Genomic DNA, 22,195 nt, shown 5'->3' on the forward strand with positions numbered 1-22,195 from the left:
AAGAGCTTACTGGTGGAAGTGGGGTGTTATTTTTGGAGAAGTAAATTTTTCGCTGACAAGATAGACTTGTTAGTATATTGTTAATCTAAGTAGCTGACTAGTTGTCCAGTGTCGTGTCGCTAGCCGCCAAATGAGTTCCTTAGAAATAACTTGAAACCAGAAGTAGTGATACGCTTGCCCGTGGGAATTCTGGGATAAACAGTAGCCATTGTGCTAATGCTAATGCAAGGTGTTAGCTTTTTACATACATCATTTCATAAAAATGGGTTCAACCGTTTCCCCGTGAAAGAGAAACACATATTATTAAATTTAAACACACATACATTATAATATGTATTTCTGTGATGTAATTTTATATCCAGCTTTTTTATATCCACACAATTTATTATTATATCATAAAGTTCCCTCTTACTTACAGCAGAGTGTCATAAACTATTTACCCTTCTCAACCTAACCTCAAACTGCAAAAGAATAAGAGTAAACCCTTCATAACTAATATAAAAACTTGAGCAAAGTGATTAAGAAATGTCCTTTATAGTTAAAGTTTAAGTTCAGATATTCCCCCGAGCTTCTAACCTAGATGGTCGCAGAGATGAACTTTTACTGAGCTTAAATATTGAACTTTCAAGTTGGGACCTTAACCGAGCTTTACTCTGCCTCTAGTTCAATAAATCAATGGAACTAGGCAAAGGCGTCTGTATGGAAATAGTGTAATATTAAATGCCATACTCATAATAATTATATTATTATACAAAATATACATAATAAGTGTGTACGACTATGTAGAGATAAATTCAGGTTGAACTAATTTTTTATCAGTGAAAGTCTTTCGATAGTTCAATGTATTTATTTATAGAAAATATAATTAATAATTTATCTTTCACATTTCAGTCATTTCACTAAGGGTGAACACATATCTCTATTTTAGACTGTACTGCAAATTAAAAATTACCAATTCCAAATTTCACTGTTTTCCGGTTTCAATATAATTTGTCACTGTAACCAACTCATTTATAACGATAAAGAGCCAATTCGTCTGTAGACGTAGTGGCTTAGGCGTTCGCCATTTCATCTTAAATTGTTAATTAATAATTTTAATAGCCTTACATAAACAAAAGGCGAGTATAAATAGGCAGTATGAGTTTTACAGTCGTCGAAATATAATAGGCTCGTTTGGACAGCTACACAAATTTGCTATTTATTCTTGATTTACTTGATGAAATACATAAAAAGACACATGATCTGGCTTATTATGTAACTGCCGAACGAAAAAAGAACTTTTAAAGCACCAAAAGTTACTTATTGTTTAGATTTTTCATGATTTAGGTTTGACACCAGCTGTCATCCCATACATTTTGGAGCTGTCAAAACGGGCCTATTATATTTCGACGACTGTAGATATATTGCGATATTGTTATATCGCTAAGTAAGCAATACGTGGATTAGACGTGGTGCGAAATAGAAAAAGGCAGCCTGCGTTTTAGGCACTCAGCGACCAAAGGCTATTAGAGGTACTAAGTATTATGATGAAAATGGTAATGGACAACAAGTACCTATAATTTGTAGAGTAGTTTTAAGATTTCATAAAGTCATACAACAAAATTTGTTCAGAATGACCACCTAAGTCACCTGCTCTCCGCTTACTAGGACCTATACTGGCAGTACTAAGCATTCTGGGCAGTCAGAGACCGACGCTATACTCATGGGCCATTTCCTTCATGAGTACATCCTACTAGTTCCTCATAATAGAATGCATCTCGGTAATAGTTTTATGGAACTATCGAAGCCTCATAATATTAACAGCTTATAATTTTAGCAACAATCCGATTTGTTCTACCATTACGGTTGCATTCCAATATTTGGCTTGGTGAGCGCTATTAAATTTCGAAACTACATTAGTTTTCATTACAAGGTACCTACTTCCTATTGTTTTCTCTAAAATTTCACTTTCATATCGGCATGTGATTGCATTAGAAATGTCTTTATAATTCGGTCATATAATATTGTTCGCTACGGAGGTAGGTATCAATTATTTGGTCCAGTGGCCTACTACATTCGTTCTCATGTCATTCATTATGTAGCATACATTGTGTACTGGGTACCAGGTAAAAGCAAATAACTATGTCGTCTAGAAACACAAAATTATTTTAATCATATTTATTACAGTTTCTAAGATGCTTTCTATCTTTGAAAATATTGAAAGTTATTAGAATTGGAGCGCTGAACAAAAGTAACAGAAATAAAATACCAACCAGTTGCATAAATTGAAAGATGAAGCCCAACATGACAAGTTAGTTTTTTTATCTTTCATACGTTTCTTTTTTGCACTCATTTTTACTAGTTTTCCTGTACATGGATGGTAGAAAATGCTTTTAGCAATAATCCCACCTTTGACACCACTCACACCTGACATAGGATAGGCGTCCCCCAAAGAGCGCCACAACTCCTCAGCTTCCCCATCCAGCCACTACCAGCGGGCGCGGGCGTCCCACGTTGCGTTTGAATGTTCGTGGTCTCCACTGGAGAACTCTTCAATCCCAAAGGGTCATCGATTATTGGGCAGATGTGACCGGCCCCACTGCCACTTCAGATGTGAAGAGTAGGAAGGTTACTCTATAGCTGTCGTGCAATCGGCACGTTTACAATACAATACAATACAATCCTTTTTATTTGCACCAAAAAAAACAGAAATAATACAAAACAAAACTTAAAACAAGAACAGTACAAAAAGGCGGCCTTATTTCTTATAGCAATCTCTACCAGACAACCTTTGGATGGAAGATAATTATATAAATTTAAAAAATAGGATTAGAGGTAGTTGTAGGGGGGTGCGTATTGCGACGTATAAAAACGAAATGTATAATTTCACATTAATAACGTTCACAACATATAATGAACGTTACGTATAACAACAAAATCTATATTTTCATAAGGTATAAAATTCAAATGGTATAACGTACATTTTATATAAAATCAAAATATATAATACTTACGAGGACTAATATCAATTCGTATAACATACATTACGTATATCGATTAAAATATATACTATCATTTAGTATAAAGTTCATAATCTGTGTTTAATTACCCAACACCGTCAAATCCCCTAGCACCAAAACCTAAAGATAGGTGCGACGACGAGCAAAGCGAGGAGGAGCGTGTTAGGTGCACATGTTCGTCGAAACCAAAGCGGAGCGCAGCGAAGCGGAGCGGAGCATCTCCCCACACAGCGCCAATAATAATAATGTCAAAACCCCTAGTACCAAAACCTAAAGATAGGTGCGACGACGAGCAAAGTGAGGAGGAGCGTGTTAGGTGCACATGTTCGTTGAAACCAAAGCGGAGCGCAGCGAAGCGGAGCGGAGCGTCTCCCCACATAGCGCCAATAATAATAATAATGTCAAAACCCCTAGTACCAAAACCTAAAGATAGGTGCGACGACGAGCAAAGCGAGGAGGAGCGTGTTAGGTGCACATGTTCGTCGAAACCAAAGCGGAGCGCAGCGAAGCGGAGCGGAGCGTCTCCCCACATAGCGCCAATAATAATAATAATGTCAAAACCCCTAGTACCAAAACCTAAAGATAGGTGCGACGACGAGCAAAGCGAGGAGGAGCGTGTTAGGTGCACATGTTCGGCGAAACTAAAGCGGAGCGCAGCGAAGCGGAGCGGAGCGTTCCCCACACATAACGTCAATAATAATGAATAATACGATACGACAATCTTTTATACTTTTTGTGCATTATACATTATGATAATTATATCCGTTGTAGAATATATGTTATAAACGTTATGCATTTTAATCGTTATATCAATTGAAATTATACTTTTTGAACGTTATTCTTAACGAAATTATGTATTTAGTAATTATGCCTTTCGTTTGTTATGCACAGTGATCGTTATACTTAATAAATTTATATCATATGGGCGTATACCTTGTGAATGTTATACCATTCGTTTTTATACCTCGTATTACTTACCCGTTGTAGGGCAAGAGTATAAGACACTACTAATATGTAATGTAAATGTTAATACAATGAGATAGAGTCATGGCTAGTGCATCAGCGCTCTGAGCTTCGTTTTTCGTCATATAGGTACTTAGAGATCCCTCTGGCTACGTGAGAATGTCTGGCTTTAGTAGATCCTTCAGTGAAACCCGAGCAAAAGCATATATATACCTAATAAACATTTTTTACTGAAATCAAAATATCCAATAAAATCGCAAGCTATGAAAAAGTTCCATTTAAAATAGAACCAAATTACTCAACGGAAAAGCCTAGATTAATGAAGCCGTCTACATTATGAACTGCATCAGAATTTTACCAACTAAAAACGTAATGGGGCAATGGACAACATTTTCATTTTTTTAATCCTATATTTGTATTAGCTATTCGGAAAGTTTATTAAAAATGAGAAGACCCGTATTTTTTTATTTTTATATAGTACTTACATTTATTTTTCCATGTTTTTAAAAAAAACTTAAAAGTTAAAATTAACTTTAAAGTTAAGATTAACTTTAAAGTTAATTATTTTAAAACCGTGACGTCACATATTTGGCTCAATTTCGATTTGAGTACTTTGACTTAGGGCCTGTTACACAATGTCTGGTTAGTGGCTACCTGTCGGATAAAATACATGATGTCACTCTCTGTCATTATTTTCAGACAGTGACAGTATGTATTTTATCCGACAGGTAGCCACTAACCAGACATTGTGGAACAGGCCCTTAATCTCGAAAAAATATACAAAAATATTTTTTGTGGCCTTCAGAGCTAAATCTCGAAAGGGTTTTCGATTTATAGCAGCTTTAGTTTTGTTGATTGTTATATCTTATACTTATTGTGATTTAAACTATTTACCTACTCATCTATTTGTGCCTAGCTTTCTTGTATAAATTTGAAAACGCACCGTGCGGCTATATTACTCATCTACTTATTTTGTATCATCAAATTCAGTGTGTATGAAGTTGGTCAGTTAGTTGCAAATAAATCATCGTTGCTTAGAGACGTCTTTTCCTCAAAACCTGCACCTATACAAGCGAAACTCAACCTTATTTACGTAACAAATTGGTCCATAATCGAGCCTGATACAAAGTTGTTTACGCGCAATCGAAGAAATAGATAACGCCCGAGAACAAAAGAACCTCCGGCCGGCTACGTTTTTGTGCTATAAATAGACTAATAAAAGTGAACATTTTGTGACAAAGTTATTAAAAGTGTTAATTTAATACGGAAAATATTAATTGTGAACATTTAACTATTTGTGTACGTGAGTCTAGACGGACCTACTTTGAAAACTTTGAACATTTGTGTTATTTCTACAAATCGGCTGTGTAATTTTCGTGATTTATCATGACATCAATGGAGGAACTCATTGATCAACAAGAGGACACTGCGATTTTAATTCAGAAGGCACAAACAAACTTCAAGAAAGCGCCTAAGGCCAGATTAACACTTGGTTATTTAAAAGTACGAATACAATGTATAGACGAGTACTGGGATACATTTAAAAACACGCACACATCCTTGTTAAAAGCTACCAAAAGGGAAGAACGGGCATGTTTACCGTACTTTATGAATGAAAGCTACAGCGAGTGTGAAGATAATTACCTATCACTAAAATCGGACATGCAAGACTTGATTAACATATTGACAAGTACGGAAACATCGAACATTTCAATGACAAGCGAACATTCTAGAATTCAAGGAGCAGGAGTATCAGTGGATGTGAGGCTACCGAGGATTGATTTACCTAAGTTCTCCGGTAATTACGAAGACTGGCAATCGTTCGAGGACACATTCTATTCGCTCATACATAACAATGCGGCGTTAAGTAGTGTTCAAAAGTTACATTATTTAAAGGCATGCCTGACTGGTGAAGCCAGTGCTACTTTGAAGTACTACCAAGTCACAGAGAGTAACTACGCACCTGCTTTGGAAACATTAAAAAAGCGCTACAGTCACAAGCGACTTATAGTCAACACAATCTTAAAACGTTTATTTATGCAGAGGAAAGTACAAGCACAGTCCCCAACTCAACTGAAGGTCTTCTTAGATATAACAAGAGAATGTTTGAGCGGGTTGAAGAATTTGAACATAACAACAAGCACATGGGATCCAGTTTTGTTATTCATATGTACACAGAAGCTGGATACTGAAACTCATAAGGAGTGGGAAGAGCATGTCAGCTCATCATCATCATCAGCAAGCTTAGATGAACTACCAACATTCAAGGAGTTCTTGACGTTTCTCGAAGGCAGAATTCACACTTTAGAGCTCACCGTGGCAATTCCAAAGCCGATTAAAGAACGCACATTCCACGTGGCAAGCACAGAAGATAAAACATGCGTATTCTGTAATAAAGAGAATCACACGCTTTCACACTGCAGAGAGTTTGCTAAGCTGACACCCACGAACAGAAGTGAATTTGTTAGAGACAAAGGATTGTGCTACAACTGTCTGCTACCGGGGCACCCTGTATTCTACTGCAAGCTGCAAACCTCATGTCAAATATGCCGGAAACGCCATCATTCACTTCTACACGAACGAGTTAAACAAGATGTCACTGGTAATAAGGAACAAATAAATGCAACAGAGGCAGCCTTGTACACTGATGTGGAGGATGAAGATAACATTTTAGAAGACAAAGAGCATGAAGTCGCAATATCTTCTCATTTCGTGAGCAAAAAATCTACAGCACTACTGGCAACAGCACTTGTGCCAGTGAGAAATGAGGCAGGCCAGACTACTGTACTACGAGCACTGATAGACCAAGGGTCTCAAGCAACGCTAATAAGTGAAAGAGCAACTCAACTACTCAAACTAAAAAGAACACAAGTTCAAGGAACTGTAAAGGGTGTTGGTTCAACTACTACGCAAATCAACCATGCCGTACAAATAGAGCTACGATCAAGAACTGAAAATAATTTCAACATCAACGTGAGAGCATACGTCATGGCTACAAGTGTAACGTCGCAACTACCAAACAAACCAATACCATGTGAAACGTGGAAACACTTAGAAGGTATAACACTGGCTGACCCCAGCTTCAATAAACCAGGAAGAATCGACATGTTGCTGGGAGTCGAAGTCTATGCCAAGATATTAAAGAATGATGTAATCAAAGGCCCACCAGGCTCCCCAATTGCACAAAACACAAGCCTGGGATGGATATTGTTTGGAAATGTAGATATACAGAAAGAAAATGAACAACTAATTTCACTACATTGCCTTGATGTGGATATGGATGACATGCTCAAATCTATGTGGGAATTAGATGAAAATAAACAGCGCACACTCACAGCAGACGAGAGATTATGTGAAGAGATATATAGAACAACCCACTCAAGAGACAAAGAAGGAAGATACATAGTGAAATTACCCATGAAGTACAAAGAGCCAAGAGCTACACAAGGTGAAACAAGAAACATAGCTCTCAAAAGACTACAACAGATGGAAAGAAGGTTCGAGAGAAATTCAGAGCTACAACAAGAATACAGAAAGGTTATGGAAGAGTACATAGAAATGAACCATATGGAAGAAGTACCACAAAGGGATATTGATAAACCTGCTGTGTATTTGCCACATCACGCCGTGGTAAAAGCAGAAAAGGACACCTCAAAGACGAGAATTGTTTTCGATGCAAGTTGCAAGGGCACAAACAATGTGTCACTCAATGATGATTTACTCGTAGGACCACCTTTACAAGAAGATCTGAGAAACCTCATCATAAGATGGAGAATGAAACCCATATGTCTGGTTGCCGATGTACAAAAAATGTACCGAGAAGTTATGGTAACTGAAGAAGACGCTGATTATCAAAGGATACTGTGGAGATCAAACTCATTAGATGAGGCAAAGGATTACAGGTTGTTACGAGTGACATTCGGAACATCATCAGCACCGTTCCTTGCTGTCAGAACCTTAATGCAAATAGCTGAAGATGAAGGTAAAGATTTTCCTGCGGAAGCTAAAACAATAAAGGAAGACTTCTTTGTTGACGATCTTATATCTGGGAGAGACAATGTAGAAGAAGCTCTTCACGCAGCAATCACTATAACAGAAATATTACAAAGAGCAGGTTTCATTCTTAAGAAATGGTCGTCAAATAGTGAAGAATTACTAAATCAACTGAGACCACAACAAATAAATTCTGAAACAAATATAGATATCAAGACAGAAGGAACAATAAAGGCGCTCGGGTTAACCTGGAATCGAATCAAAGATGTACTTACCTATCAGCTGCATCTGCTTCCTCCTCCTGAAACAATAACAAAAAGAAAAATCCTTGCTGAAGCTCAAAGACTATTCGATCCGTTGGGTTTTCTTGCACCTGCTATCATACCTGTAAAATTAGTCATGCAGAAACTGTGGCGCGATGGAGTCTCCTGGGACGAAGAAGTGGAACCTGAAAGAAAAAGAGAATGGTTAATGATTAGAGAAAGTTTAGAGTATGTCAAGGAAGTTGAAATTAAGAGATGGCAACATACCTGTGAAGCCGTAGCAGAAAACACAACAGTTCACGGCTTCTGTGATGCGTCCAATAAGGCGTATGCCGCTGTAGCGTACATGAGAGTCGAAACCGCTGAAGGCAACTATGAGACCAGTATCATAGCAGCAAAGAGTCGAGTGGCACCAGTCAAACCAGTGTCACTTCCAAGATTGGAACTGTGTGGTGCCGTGCTGCTGTCTAGATTGTTAAAGCAAGTTCAAGAGGCCACCAGAATACCCAGTAGCCGTATATTTGCCTGGACTGATTCTGAAATTGTATTATCATGGCTATTTGGTGATCCTGCGCGTTGGAATGTCTTTGTGAGTAATCGAGTCGTTGAGATCCTAGACAACACTGGTAACCAGAGATGGCATCACGTCACATCAGAAAACAATCCAGCTGATGTAGCTAGTAGAGGATTAATGCTAACAGAACTAGTGTCCAACACACTATGGTGGAAGGGTCCAGTGTGGCTACAGAAGAAAGAAATACAATTCACTAGACCGAAAACTCAAACAGAAGAAGAACAGAGAAAGATACATGCAACACAAGAAATGGACGTTATACCAAACTTTGAAGAATATGACACTCTGCAAGAACTGATAAGAGTCGTGACATATGCCAGAAGATTTCTAAATTTCAAAAGACACAACGATACAGAAAAATCTTTTACCCCTGAAGAGTTGGAAGAAACATTAAGAAAGATAATAAGTACAGTACAGAAAATAGAGTTTACAAGGGAAATAGACGCTTTGAAGGAGAATAAACCAGTGCACACCACGAGCGCATTACGATCACTCACTCCATACTTGGATACTGAAAATCTCCTCAGGGTGGGCGGTAGACTCAGGAATGCAGATATACCAGAGAACACAAAACACCCGATTATCTTGGGACACAAGAACACACTGGTTCCTTTACTCGTGGCCGATGCTCATATTAAGACCATGCATGGAGGCATTCAACTGATGATGGCTTATCTGAGAGCCCGTTATTGGATCATAAGAGTAAAGAGCATAGTAAAGTTACATATTCACAAATGCTTAGCGTGCGCCAAGGAAAGAGCTGCTCAAAGAACGCAAATAATGGGCGATCTACCAAGGGCCAGAGTGACCCCAACGAGACCGTTTTTGCACGCTGGCGTAGACTTTGCTGGACCGCTCAATGTATCAATGGCGAAAGGAAGAGGCACGAAATGTTTCAAGGCATATATTTGCATATTTATTTGTATGAGCACAAAGGCGATCCACTTGGAACTCGTGGGAGACCTAACTGCAGACGCATTCCTCGGTGCATACAGGAGATACGTGGCAAGAAGAGGAAAATGCAGTCATTTGTGGAGCGACCATGGCACGAATTTTGTGGCAGCCAACAAGGAATTGACAAAACTATGGAAGGAAGCCAATTTAGAAATGCCAGATCATGTGAAAGATATGCTCATTGAAGAAGGTACCCAGTGGCATTTTATACCACCCTATAGCCCTAATTTCGGTGGTTTGTGGGAAGCAGGGGTGAAGTCTGTCAAATACCACCTGAAAAGAACCTTAAATCACAATCTTACCTTCGAAGAGATGTCGACGACACTATGTCAAATTGAAGCTTGTCTAAACTCCCGGCCCCTGTGTCCCATTGATACCGTGGATGCAGACAATATTGAAGTGTTAACGCCTGGCCACTTCTTGATCGGCGAAGCTCCCATAAACGTACCAGAACCTGATTTATGTGATACCAACTTGAACCGATTAACAAGATGGCAACTGACACAAAGATTAGTGCAACATTTCTGGCATCGATGGCAAGTAGAATATTTGACCCGGCTCCAAAATCGTCCGAAATGGCAAAAACGCAACACAGAATACGAAGTCGGTGACATCGTGCTCCTGAAGGAGGAGAGCCTGGCCCGACCAAGTGGGCCCTGGCCCGCATCGTGCAGAAGCATCCCGGCCAGGACGGCGCGTGCCGAGTCTATAGTGTCAAGTGTCGTGGAAAGGTGATAGTGCGATCCGTTACGAAATTGTGCGAACTGCCAGTGAACTGTGAGTGAGATTACGTGGACTGTTAATTTGATGAACTTTTAAATGATTAGTGGTATGCATGATAGTTTTAAGTAATTTTACATAAAAGCATGGTCAATCGTTATTTAGTTTTATCACCAGTTAAATTTATTGTGTGCTTACTTTGCAGAAATTTTAATTAATTGCTTCCAAAGTAAATAGGATTAAGAGATTTTGTAAAACCTTTATGTAAGGTTTTGGTGGGCGGCATGTTGATTGTTATATCTTATACTTATTGTGATTTAAACTATTTACCTACTCATCTATTTGTGCCTAGCTTTCTTGTATAAATTTGAAAACGCACCGTGCGGCTATATTACTCATCTACTTATTTTGTATCATCAAATTCAGTGTGTATGAAGTTGGTCAGTTAGTTGCAAATAAATCATCGTTGCTTAGAGACGTCTTTTCCTCAAAACCTGCACCTATACAAGCGAAACTCAACCTTATTTACGTAACAAGTTTTTTGAAATGATGTCCATTTGGTGTCGGACATTTGTGAGTGGAACTTTTTCATTGCTTGTGAGTGTAAATACTGTTCACACATTTGAACAAGCCGTAAATTGTCGATACAAAGGGTGTTCCAAAATAGGTGGTATCGAAAACGCTTTATCTCGGCCAAGAATGTGGACCGTTGTGTCCGAAGGATTTCGATTACTTCGCGATAAGCTTAGATTAACAATATACGAACTAGATCGTATTATATTATGTCACATACAATAGCAAAGCAAAACTTGTCCTCATGTTATTTACTATCAAACCGTTTTCAGTTCAACCTAATGACAACCATTTTACCACTGAATAAACTCACAAAACTTCTAACCGAACTAATTCAGAATATGAGCTCAGTGGTAGAAGTGGGGTGTTATTTTTCGAGACGTTTCTTTTGCACTGACCTCCATCTTATTCTTATATTGTAAATCTAAGCGATAAGGCAAGGATGGCATTCCTTCTGAATGCTTAGTTAACCGTGAATATTGGATTGGACAATGGCGTGTGTCTTAATCCCCGAACGAAGCAAACGAGTGTTATAATTTTAACCATTGGAATGCCAAAGTGCGGATCCTTAGAAGCCACAATAATATATTACTACTAGCATTAAGTTCGCCTTTGTACAATGTTTTTTTTATGTGCAATAAAGAATTTATAATAATAATAATAATATTATAGTGTCTGATTTTTACACAGACAAGTACATACATACATACATATGCTCACGACTGTAATCCCCGAAGGGGTAGTTCTGTACTTTAAAATTAAATTTGGCTTCGTATTTTTTATACGCAAATTTGTTTTTTTAAGGTTTAAGCGAGTAACTTTTCCCGCTTATATACATATTATAACCCATTATTATAGTCATAGCAGATTATATTAATCTACATTCCTAATTTGTTAATCTACATCTCAATACTGATGAGAAACCCTACTCCATTTCAAGGTTATTGGTTGAGCAATTAGGCGCTTTACTACCCTCTTAGATCAGTTTACATCGAAACCGCATGTCTGAGTAGCATATAGTAGCATCATAGACTAATATAGTGTACAGTAGCATCAATAACCCTGCCACATGATCCTGCCTTATTAGCCGGGATACACTAAGTGAAGAGCTCAGTGGGGTTACCATCATCGAACACACACACACTCACACCTTGTACTAATGTACTCCGTTGCGGGGTAGGTAGAGGTGCATTGCTGCACCCACTTTTCGCCAGTGTTATGTTAGTCCCAATGTAATAGGGGGCGGGCCTATTGCCATTTTACGGGCACATCCAAGACCCGAGAACAAATATCTGTGTTTAAACAAATATCTGCCCCAGCCGGGAATCGAACCCGGGACCTTCGGCTCAGTAGTCAGGGTCACTAACCACTACGCCATTCGGTCGTCTTGTATGGATCTGACAGATGTTTGACAGGCGAGTGACTCTGCTTATGGATTGTTAATAGCTAATGTGTCAGTGGTGGTACGGTACTAGTATGTCGGAATGTCACTGATAAATATCCATCCTTTATATTTTTAGCGACGATTTTAAGTACTATAATTTATGAAATCCATTTTAGTATATGTACAATTCCTAGGAATTGTTAGGTATTGTATACAATAATTCCAAAAATCAACCGCAAATGTGATGTGTACCAAAATTATATCTAGTAAAAGGTTCCTATCATAAAAAATGATTGGTACTATACCTTGTTTAATGAGTGTTTAAATGAATGAGTGTTTTTACACATTTACTTATAAGGCGTATGACAGCTAACAGACAGCGTTTAGCATGTGTCTAAGTTTTGATGGCAAAGCCCGGACAGCCTTCAAATAGCAGTTTTATAGCCGAACCATTCTCACGAACTCACGAACCTTAGGTGTGATTTATAGAGCACCCTGTACTATACAGATTTGACCAACACTTTGTCACCCTTCTATCGATAGCTTTATTGGCCATAACTTATAGGACGGTGCAAATGAAAACCTTAATATATAAAAATAGTAAGTAATAAAACACACTGGCTGCTAATAATATTTTCGCACTATATTTTGTTTGCACAAATATCTGTCTTGAAACAAATACCTATCTGCCCCGGCCGGCGATCGAACCCGGGACCTTCGGCATAGCGGTCACTAACCATTTGGCCGTCGATGAAATATAAATGTCGCGGGCATCTGGTTGGATATCCTTTTTGATTGAACCACTAACTCGTTCATTGAATATGGCACTATTCAATTTTATGACTAAATGACAACTCGTCAAGTCGTTGAATGTAACGTTCGACGTCTTGACTGAACGTCATTTAGCAAAGTCAGACGCCATATTTGTTTTGGTGACTACTGGCGCCGCAGTGGGAAAACATTGAACTTAATTCACCACCTGACTGATTTTAAGTCCGCTAACTAGTTGGAAGTTTTGTGACGCTTGTACAATCAACGTCCGGCCTGGACATACAATTGAATTCATTTAACTTTTGAACCTTACAAACATTCTAAAAAATCCACCCTTTCAGCTACTAACATTTCAATTCTTGTAACATCCTACGTATCTATAAAAATATACAATGAAACAATTACCAAAAAAAATGCTAAATTGAAATGGACTGCGAAAAAGGTTTAACTTCGTAATATCATAATCTAGTTGCCTTTTCTTCTCAGAAGCCCTTAGGCCATTTCAGACTTTTTAACCATTTGTTAATTTATCTTTCTTACTTTTCTCTTGAATTGAGATTTCCAGATTGTATCAAGATCCACGAAAAATATAAGAACCTACTTACGTACATCAAAATTGTATGTTCAATATGTATTATATGTTTATGTTTGTAATGTTCAATTTTCAATGTCCTTTAAAAAGAGAAATTACTGAAAAAAATATGTAAGTAAATAAATTATATCTCAAATGTACCTACTACCATACAATACGAAAGTCTTTCGTATTCTTCGCTAAATGGCAAGTAAACTCAAAAGACAGCAATAACACTCTTAGAAAAGACGATGGACAAATTAACACTTCATTTCATGTACGTACGTATGAGGACGTTTTGTTTATTTTCTTGCATTGTTGTATGTTAATATGTAAATGGATCCGGTTTTAAAAGCCTCACCTTTAAATGGCTATCTTTCTGTGTGTCTTTTAAAGCCTACAGTAGGTCCAGTACAGTCAGTTATTTGGCACAAAATGAACTTTCTGTATTGGTACATTGGGCTAATACACTCACGGACAAAGAAACAGTTCAATTAACGAAATGCAAGACACCAAATGACGCCATTTTTTTTACATTAAATGGGAAATTTTAACAAAATATTTTAATTTTTAGTTGGTAATATTCTGATACACCATTAAATGTACTTAAAAATTGCAGAATGCGTCATTAAGTTAGTTTTTTTCGTTTAGGAGATATTTGGTAATTTTTTCAATGGAACTTTTTCATTGCCCGTGAGTGTATAACTGATTACACCAATTACGCCTTCAACTAATATCCCGTCTAAGCCCCACAGTCCAAGGGTCGACGCCCAATCATATGATTACAATTTTGTCTGACCTTAAGCTAAATCTTATAGACCTCTGTAACTTCTACATCAATATTTAAGCTGTCCAGTTGACTATGATTGGCCGTGCAAGTCAAATTTCGCGGAGTTCCTTCACAAACTGAATCAATACTGCCCAGTTTAATTAAGTAAGGACCATAGAGTAACTTATAAAACGGGTAAGGACCAAATTATAGACGGGTCAAGACATTGTTTGGAATTCCACCAAACCCACACACATGTTAAAGTTCTTTCCGTTATTTGCCTGAAAAAATATTAACCTTTTATTATAAACATGCACTTATATCTATTATAGTCTTGTGTTTTAATAAGATTTTTATCTTTTCTACAAGATTGGGTTTCATATTCTATTCTTTATAGTCGCCTAATTGACTAACACTATTATCTTGTTGAAACAAAAGCTTAATAACAATCCCATGTCAGTTTTAATCTTAACATCGAACCAATTAGGTTCAAGATTGTATGAGAGAACACTGAACTTCACTAGTCAGATAAATGAGAGAGACATTATGTGCTGAGTCAGAGCTCTATCCAGTGCTTGTAAACGACCTAGCCATGCCCACAGGCTAGCAGCGATTTCGTCATACTATCACGTATATAGCGTAGGTATATTGAGCACTCTGAAAACTGAAATTTGGAGTATTGAATAATGAATGAATGTTTGTAAGTACTAAATGATACCATGATATAGGTTGCTATATTCAGAACGTCCTACATTAGGGCTTGTACACAAAACTGCGACGGTTTTGACAGTTTTTCAGTATGCTTTATCAGTATGACAGTTTTTAAGTAATGCTTAATTACGCAGTTTAGACGTTATTATTAGTGTAACAAGCCCTACTACTACTGTACTTGTTATTCTATGGTTACACCAATAATAACATCTAAACACGGTAATGCTGATATTGATAAACTATTTTTCGTATTCGTGTCCGCTCCAAATAGCATAATGATTGTGGAAATATTATCGGGAAAACGGTATACGAGACAAACACTTCCAGGAACCTGATAAGACGGTCAAAGCTGGCTAATACATAGCTAGTTTATTTGGATTTGCACAATGTTTTTAAAGTATTTAAAGTACCTTTTTACCAAAATAATGTTACAGTGTTTTAAGTGAGCACTGAATACTGAACTAGTAAAAACTGTATTTCAGTAGTCGGTTTCACTTCCATCTAGGTCCAATAATCACGTTAATACAAAACAAAGTATACTAAAATACATTTAGGAAATAAAAATTATAGGTAATTTTAATTATGAAATTCTGTAACGCAATACTTAGGGAAAGGGAAACAAACTCTTAATTTACTACATACACTTCCATCACGGCTCGTGCCTCCATGTTAGTTGTCGGTCTCCTCTTCTTCTTCTTCTTCCTTGCCTTATCCTTATTTAGGGTCGGCTTTGTTCGTCATGTCATGCCATTTTACCCTATCCTCTGTCATATCCTCATTCACTCCACACTCTCTCATCTCGTGTTCTTTCACGCAATCAAGCCACGTCTTTCTTGGTCTATGTTAGTTGTTGGTCCTCTCAATCAATTTACCAATCAACTAACCTTTTCAAAGTATTTCCCGCCCTCTTTCTAGCTAATCAAGTTACTAAATACCTCTACATAGTAGTGTATATTAATCATTGTTTTCTCGAATCCCATAATCTATTCAGTAGGTAGTGGGGATTAAAGCTGAATTCTGGACATTACTTTAAAAAAAATGTCAAAAGAACCTAAGGCTGACTTGCAACGCCTCCGGGATATCCTTATCTTAGGCACTCCGCTCACGCAGCAGTCCACGACTGGACATAGGCCTCTCCCAAAGCTCGCTACTGGATGCGATCTCTAGCTTCCCGCATCCAATCATCACCAGCCACCTTTCGCAAGTCGACAACCCATCTAGCCGGAGGGCGCCGTAAACTTTTTCTTCTTCTTCTTTCGTGTCAGTTAACATGAGTATTTTTAAATTTGTCCCGATCAAAAAGAAGCAACTTTGACAGCATTCTGATTGGCCTGGAGTAAGTCTTCCCGATTGCAGGTGGAAGGGCACAGGGGACAGGAGAGTAAATGCTGCATAGTCTGGGGGGCGGTACCACAGTTTTATCTACTACCTTGTCGCGGTCGCCACTTCAGAACGCGTTTACCCTATCGGCTATAGGTTCTTCGATAAATATCTTTAAAAAAAAGTGTGCGATATGATATTATGCTTCTTATTCGTCGCTTGCGCCCAGTGTACGTGGCCTCGAACACAGCATGATGAAAGGTAGTTGAAAATCCACTTTACTTCGTGTTAACAGTCTTGAAGCTAGATTTACTAAATTGTGGCTTTGGAAATAAAATGTGTAGGTACCTATCTACATAGAGATAAGCAAATCTTTGAGCATTAAATTTATTTTATTTAAAATCTTCATAAACTATTGCACAATGTTATTGTAAAATGTGTGCAATCCTTTAAAATACGTCTTGAATCACACCCTTAGTCTCAGTAATAATAATAATAATAATCTTTGGGGACATCTCACACAATCATCCGATCCCAAGCTAGACAGAGCCTGATGAACAGCTGATAAATCTATATTAAAACCCAAGATCCGCATACAAAATATAAATCTGTCTTTAAGAGAATATCTGCCCCGGCCGGGGATCGATCCCGGGACCTTCGGTATAGAAGTCATAGTCACTAACCACTACACCATTCGTTAGTCTGTTCAGTAATTAGCAGTACCTAGGTAGGTAGTATAGTAACCTACCTACGTTCGCTATTTGAAGGTCACTCTTAAGCTGCGTACAGACCAGCCCACCGAACGCCCAACGATGGATATTTATCATACATAATACAGGGCAGATTGCAGCAACGAAGGTCAACGAAACCAGTTCGTTGGCGTTCGTTTGGCCGGTCTGTACGCAGCTTTACAGAAGTTACAGAGCTATAAGTAACCTAAATAAAGATTTACAACGCATCGTTCTGTATCAGGTTTCAAATAAATTGGGCGACGAAAATAATGTCACTCCGTACATTATTGGAACTCATGAAATGGGTATATTGGTTTCTTATATCTGTGCAGCTTAAACGTGATTCCCGTAGCATTACTTAAATTAAATTAAGTCAATAATCCTGGTTAAAACTTTTATTGTTAGGTATACACTAAGTTGTGTTTATGGAAATTAAAGAAGATCATCTAAGTATATCAGTTTTCTGTATGGAAATTGAAGAAGATTAACTGAATATATGAAAAATTTCTTTATTTTCTCTGTATCCTTTAAATCCTGGTATGTTACTGAATGAATGAGAATATTCAATGGTTTCTGCAAAAGCCACGCAGCAAAAATTGTAGTCAGCATTTTATAACACAAACCAATCAGAGAGTGATTGAGCTGAGCAGAGTCTGGTTTACTTTTATACTGCAGCCGTCTATCGATCTCTATCATACGGGTATGTCACCAGACCACAGCAATTTGAGTTGATTTGATTGCTGCATGGACATCACAATAACCCACTTGTAACGAGAAAAAAAAAACTCAAAGAAATATAAATTTAAAATACGTATTGTAAGTAAACTCACATTTATTTGGATCTTTAGAGGACCAATAGTAAGAATAGGGATAAAAAACCCATGTCTTCATTATGAAACTTAAAATTGGATAACAGAAACCGGTAAACTTGGTGGGGGGCGTGGGACGCCCTCTGACCCCCAAAAACAAGATTGGCCCTAAATAAGCCCTCTAGGGCTGGGTTATTAACTAACTTTAAACTACAATAATTAACACACAATCGATAGCACCACAGGGAATCGAACGCAGGACCTTTACCTTAGAAGATAAAGTGGGTAAATTTAAATCTATTGCTGTCTTGATCTAGCTCTATGCTGTCAAAACAAGCGAGCAATAGATTTAATTATGATTTAATGTTTGGGTGCAGTCTAAGGTTGATTTGCACCAAAGATTTAAACGCAATCAAAACTATTGCATTCTGGATTTGATAGTAAGTATAATTTCAGAGCAAAAGAGCAATAGATTTTATTTTGATTAACAGTTTGGTGCAAATCACTCGAAGTGTCAGATTGTATGAATACGTAGTTTGGTCCCCCTGGTACCTTACTCGTATTTGACAAGTCGGGCAGTTGCACTTTACGCACGACCACCGTCAACGACTGGCCACTAAACCATCATAGACAATCGGCCACGATGAATGACCGATGGCTCATTGACCGAGTGATCGTCGATCAGTGAGCGAGTGACGATCAGTGCGCGAGCCGGACAAGTGCGTTCACCTCGCTGACCCGACGACGCGGAGAGAGCCTATGGGCTATTCCTGTTACGCTCATGTATCTGTTTATTACACTAGTAATCGTTGCGAGCAATGAAAGAAATTCAGTGATATAGCACCAAAAATTACTTCTAAATGGAAAAGATTATATAGCTTAATGACGCCGCCGTCCGCAATATTAAATGATATTTAACAGCGTAGCATAATAATTACCTTGTTACTTAAAACGTAAATATTGTAATAATAACTAACTTTTTTAATACGATCTTAAAAATACCAACTTAATGGATGGAACTTTTTCATTGCACTCGAGTGCAATTGTTGTGTTGTTTATTTAGCTTACTTTTAATAATCTAGAGCACTACGATTTATAGTACTCGTATCAATAACGACGAAAGTAAACTAGCCTTTTGGCAGCCAAGTCTTTTATTCATTGCCATATTATTTGTCACGTATCTAGCCCATGATCAGCTTTTAGACTGCTAGGATATGAACGAAGGTTCCACTTAAAAATACAAAATAATACCTATAACATAACCTAACCTTAACATTCAACGGTAAAAGTAGACTAACTTAGGCTCAGCAGATTTTCATAAAATATGGCACACGGGATAACATCCTAACTAATATTATAAATGCGAAAGTAACTGTGTCTGTCTGTCTGTCTGTCTGTCTGTCTGTCTGTCTGTTACTCTTTCACGCCAAAACTACTGAACGGATTTGAATGAAATTTGGTATACATATGGTTTAGACCCTGAGAAAGAACATAGGATACTTTTTATCCCGGAATTCCCACGTGAAAACTTTTTAAGGCGAAGCGGAGCTCGCGGGAACAGCTAGTTACCTATAAACCTGAAAAAACAATTCGAAAATTGGTTCAGCCGTTTGAGGGCTTCGCTACCACAGACATACCACACAACGTACACAGAAACGTCAAACTTACAACAGCCTCCTTTTTCCGTAAGAGATTAAAAAGGTGTAAGTTTGATTATGTATGAATCCATCACCAACGAGGAACAACCCAGCGAAAGAGACAGAAGACAAATCCGCGAACGAGACGACTCATTACATTCCAATCTCTAAAGAAACCTCGCGCTTCCGACCGGCCGATTCATTGGCAGATGAGAAAAATTCACCAAAATATCACCAAGAAAGTAGTTGTGCCAGTTTTTGGGCAACCTTTGCATATGTGGTGCTGACTGCTGACAACTGATTGTCCCAGTGGGGGGGAAGTGGCCGCCGTGTTTTGTTTCATCGCAGTCGAGCGGCGCGGGCGCATGTGCTGTTACTTTACTCTAATTCCAAGTGCTTTCTTCCGTGATCTGAGTGAACTGTCTATTTGCAACTTCTTTACGATCAAAATGATTTGTTGTGCCGATTCGGAGTGAAGTTTGACGATAAGTTTACCGATAAGTTTGCGCTGGGTGCCTTTGGTCGTGAAAAATACGCCTGTTTTCTCTTTTCGTCTGTAATCGGATTTTATGCCAGTGCCTGTGGATATGGATTCAATAAGGAGGTTTTACATGTAAGTACTTACCTATTTTTCACAACACAAATGTAAACAATCTAAATAACTATTGAAAATATTGTGTACGACCGAGTCCGCGTTGTTCTATGATGGAAAAATGACATAGCATATTGTAAAATAGTGATAGCTAAAGGTAGTTAGTCAATAATGTAAGTAGGTACATTGTACAAACTAAATACACACTCTTTTACCTACTTCTACGTGTATAAAATCCATAAATTTCAGGCTTTTCCCAACTTCCACATTTGTCCAATTAATTTTAGTTCTGTCGTGCACTGTGACCACAAATTGTAAAGTTGGAAAGCATACGAGGATTTTGGCTGAATAAATGGGAAAACTTGTTCCTCTCAACTCTATTATTAGCCTGCCATAATACCTAGGCATAGTCTAGGTCCTATTTTAGTTTGTGTCGGATAGGTCAAGTGGCGTTTTGAATTTATAATGAACTAAATGGGCTACTAAACTATAACTACAGGTTTCCAAAGCCGTCAAGGGTTGCCTACATCTGTCAAATAACTGGAAACCTGTTATGTCAAGTCTGTGTTATTTTATGTAGAGTTGAGACCGGGGTAAGGATGTAGTGTGGGACGCCCTCCAGCTAGACAGGTCGCCCGATAGCTAGTGCAAGTGACACAGATTCATAGATATCGGAAAAGACTACTGTGCCAGTGACTAGCAGTATTGATGTGATTGTCTAGTTCAATATACTTACCATGTTTTGATGTCCTTGATGTAGAAGTTCATGAAAAAATAAGGGATGATACTCCATATTTCAACGACAAAGGAAAACGTTCTATGGTTTATTTAACGGCTTAGATTACTTGACTTTAACTAGAAAAAAACAGTATTTTTGTTATATGGAGTTCGTAAACAAAGTTTTATACCCATTTCCGTATTTTAAAGTGCCGACTTGACTTTTTACCTCCAAACTTTTTACTTAGACGAAACAGCTGGTGAAACGTGTATTGGAAGCTATTATAAATACTATGTCCGTCACTCTATTATAATCCGTATTCCCATAGTCTTAGAGCTGATAGGTTTGTGTGACCGGGAAGTGAGGTATCGTGAATGAACGCACGCCACACGCTAACTTTCATTTTATTATATCGATCATCTACTCGGTTAATATATTTCAAAAAGAATTTACTTCCAAAACGGAAGTTTATTATAAATGTATTTCATGAAAATGGCAAGTCCTACCCAGAGTAAACACTTGCATATTAAGATCCACTGACGAATCATAGATGACACGAATCATGATATTATAATAATTATAATTTAATCCTAAGAAGATCTTAAGGCGGCCGAATGGCGTAGTGGTTAGTGACCCTGACTACTGAGCCGATGGTCCCGGGTTCGATTCCCGGCTGGGGCAGATATTTGTTTAAACACAGATATTTGTTCTCGGGTCTTGGATGTGCCCGTTAAATGGCAATAGGCCCGCCCCCTATTACATTGGGACTAACATAACACTCTGGCGAAAAGTGGGTGCAGCAATGCACCTCTGCCTACCCCGCAAGGGAGTACATTAGTACAAGGCGTGAGTGCGTGTTTTTTTTTTTTTTTTTTTTATAATTTGATCCTGTAATAATTACTTTAACATACAGAGTAAAATAGAAAGCAGTACTAAGGAATCTCGCACTAGGCACAGCCTGCATCGCGAGAACCAGTAGGCAAAGTAACAATAAGAGTTGCAGGTGGTTAGTCAGTGGTAGATGGGAAGTTTAAAAGAAGGTAAGCATAAGGTAAGTAGTATACAATGTTAATCTAAAGCAGCTTGTGTGTGACTCACAGGCTCTAACTTTTTGCACTGGAGGTGCATACAAACCCTTTCTTC

At 38.0% G+C, this 22,195-nt stretch overlaps 2 protein-coding genes across 2 annotated transcripts in view; both read left to right on the forward strand.

Moving 5' to 3' along the window:
- Positions 1-5,348: 5,348 nt before the first annotated feature.
- LOC119694475 lies at positions 5,349-10,481 on the forward strand. Its single transcript, XM_048630470.1, has one exon. The coding sequence runs from the start codon at positions 5,349-5,351 to the stop codon at positions 10,479-10,481; it is 5,133 nt and encodes a 1,710-aa protein (XP_048486427.1).
- Positions 10,482-19,902: 9,421 nt separating this feature from the next.
- Positions 19,903-22,195, forward strand: part of LOC105389093 — a 62,948-nt gene continuing 60,655 nt past the window's right edge. The window contains exon 1 of the mRNA XM_038111592.2: positions 19,903-20,355. The gene's annotated coding sequence lies outside the window, so the exon portion shown is untranslated. The remainder of the gene's footprint in view (positions 20,356-22,195) is intronic.

The sequence above is a fragment of the Plutella xylostella genome, chromosome 26, assembly GCF_932276165.1.
Source record: "Plutella xylostella chromosome 26, ilPluXylo3.1, whole genome shotgun sequence".
Lineage (NCBI taxonomy): Eukaryota > Metazoa > Arthropoda > Insecta > Lepidoptera > Plutellidae > Plutella > Plutella xylostella.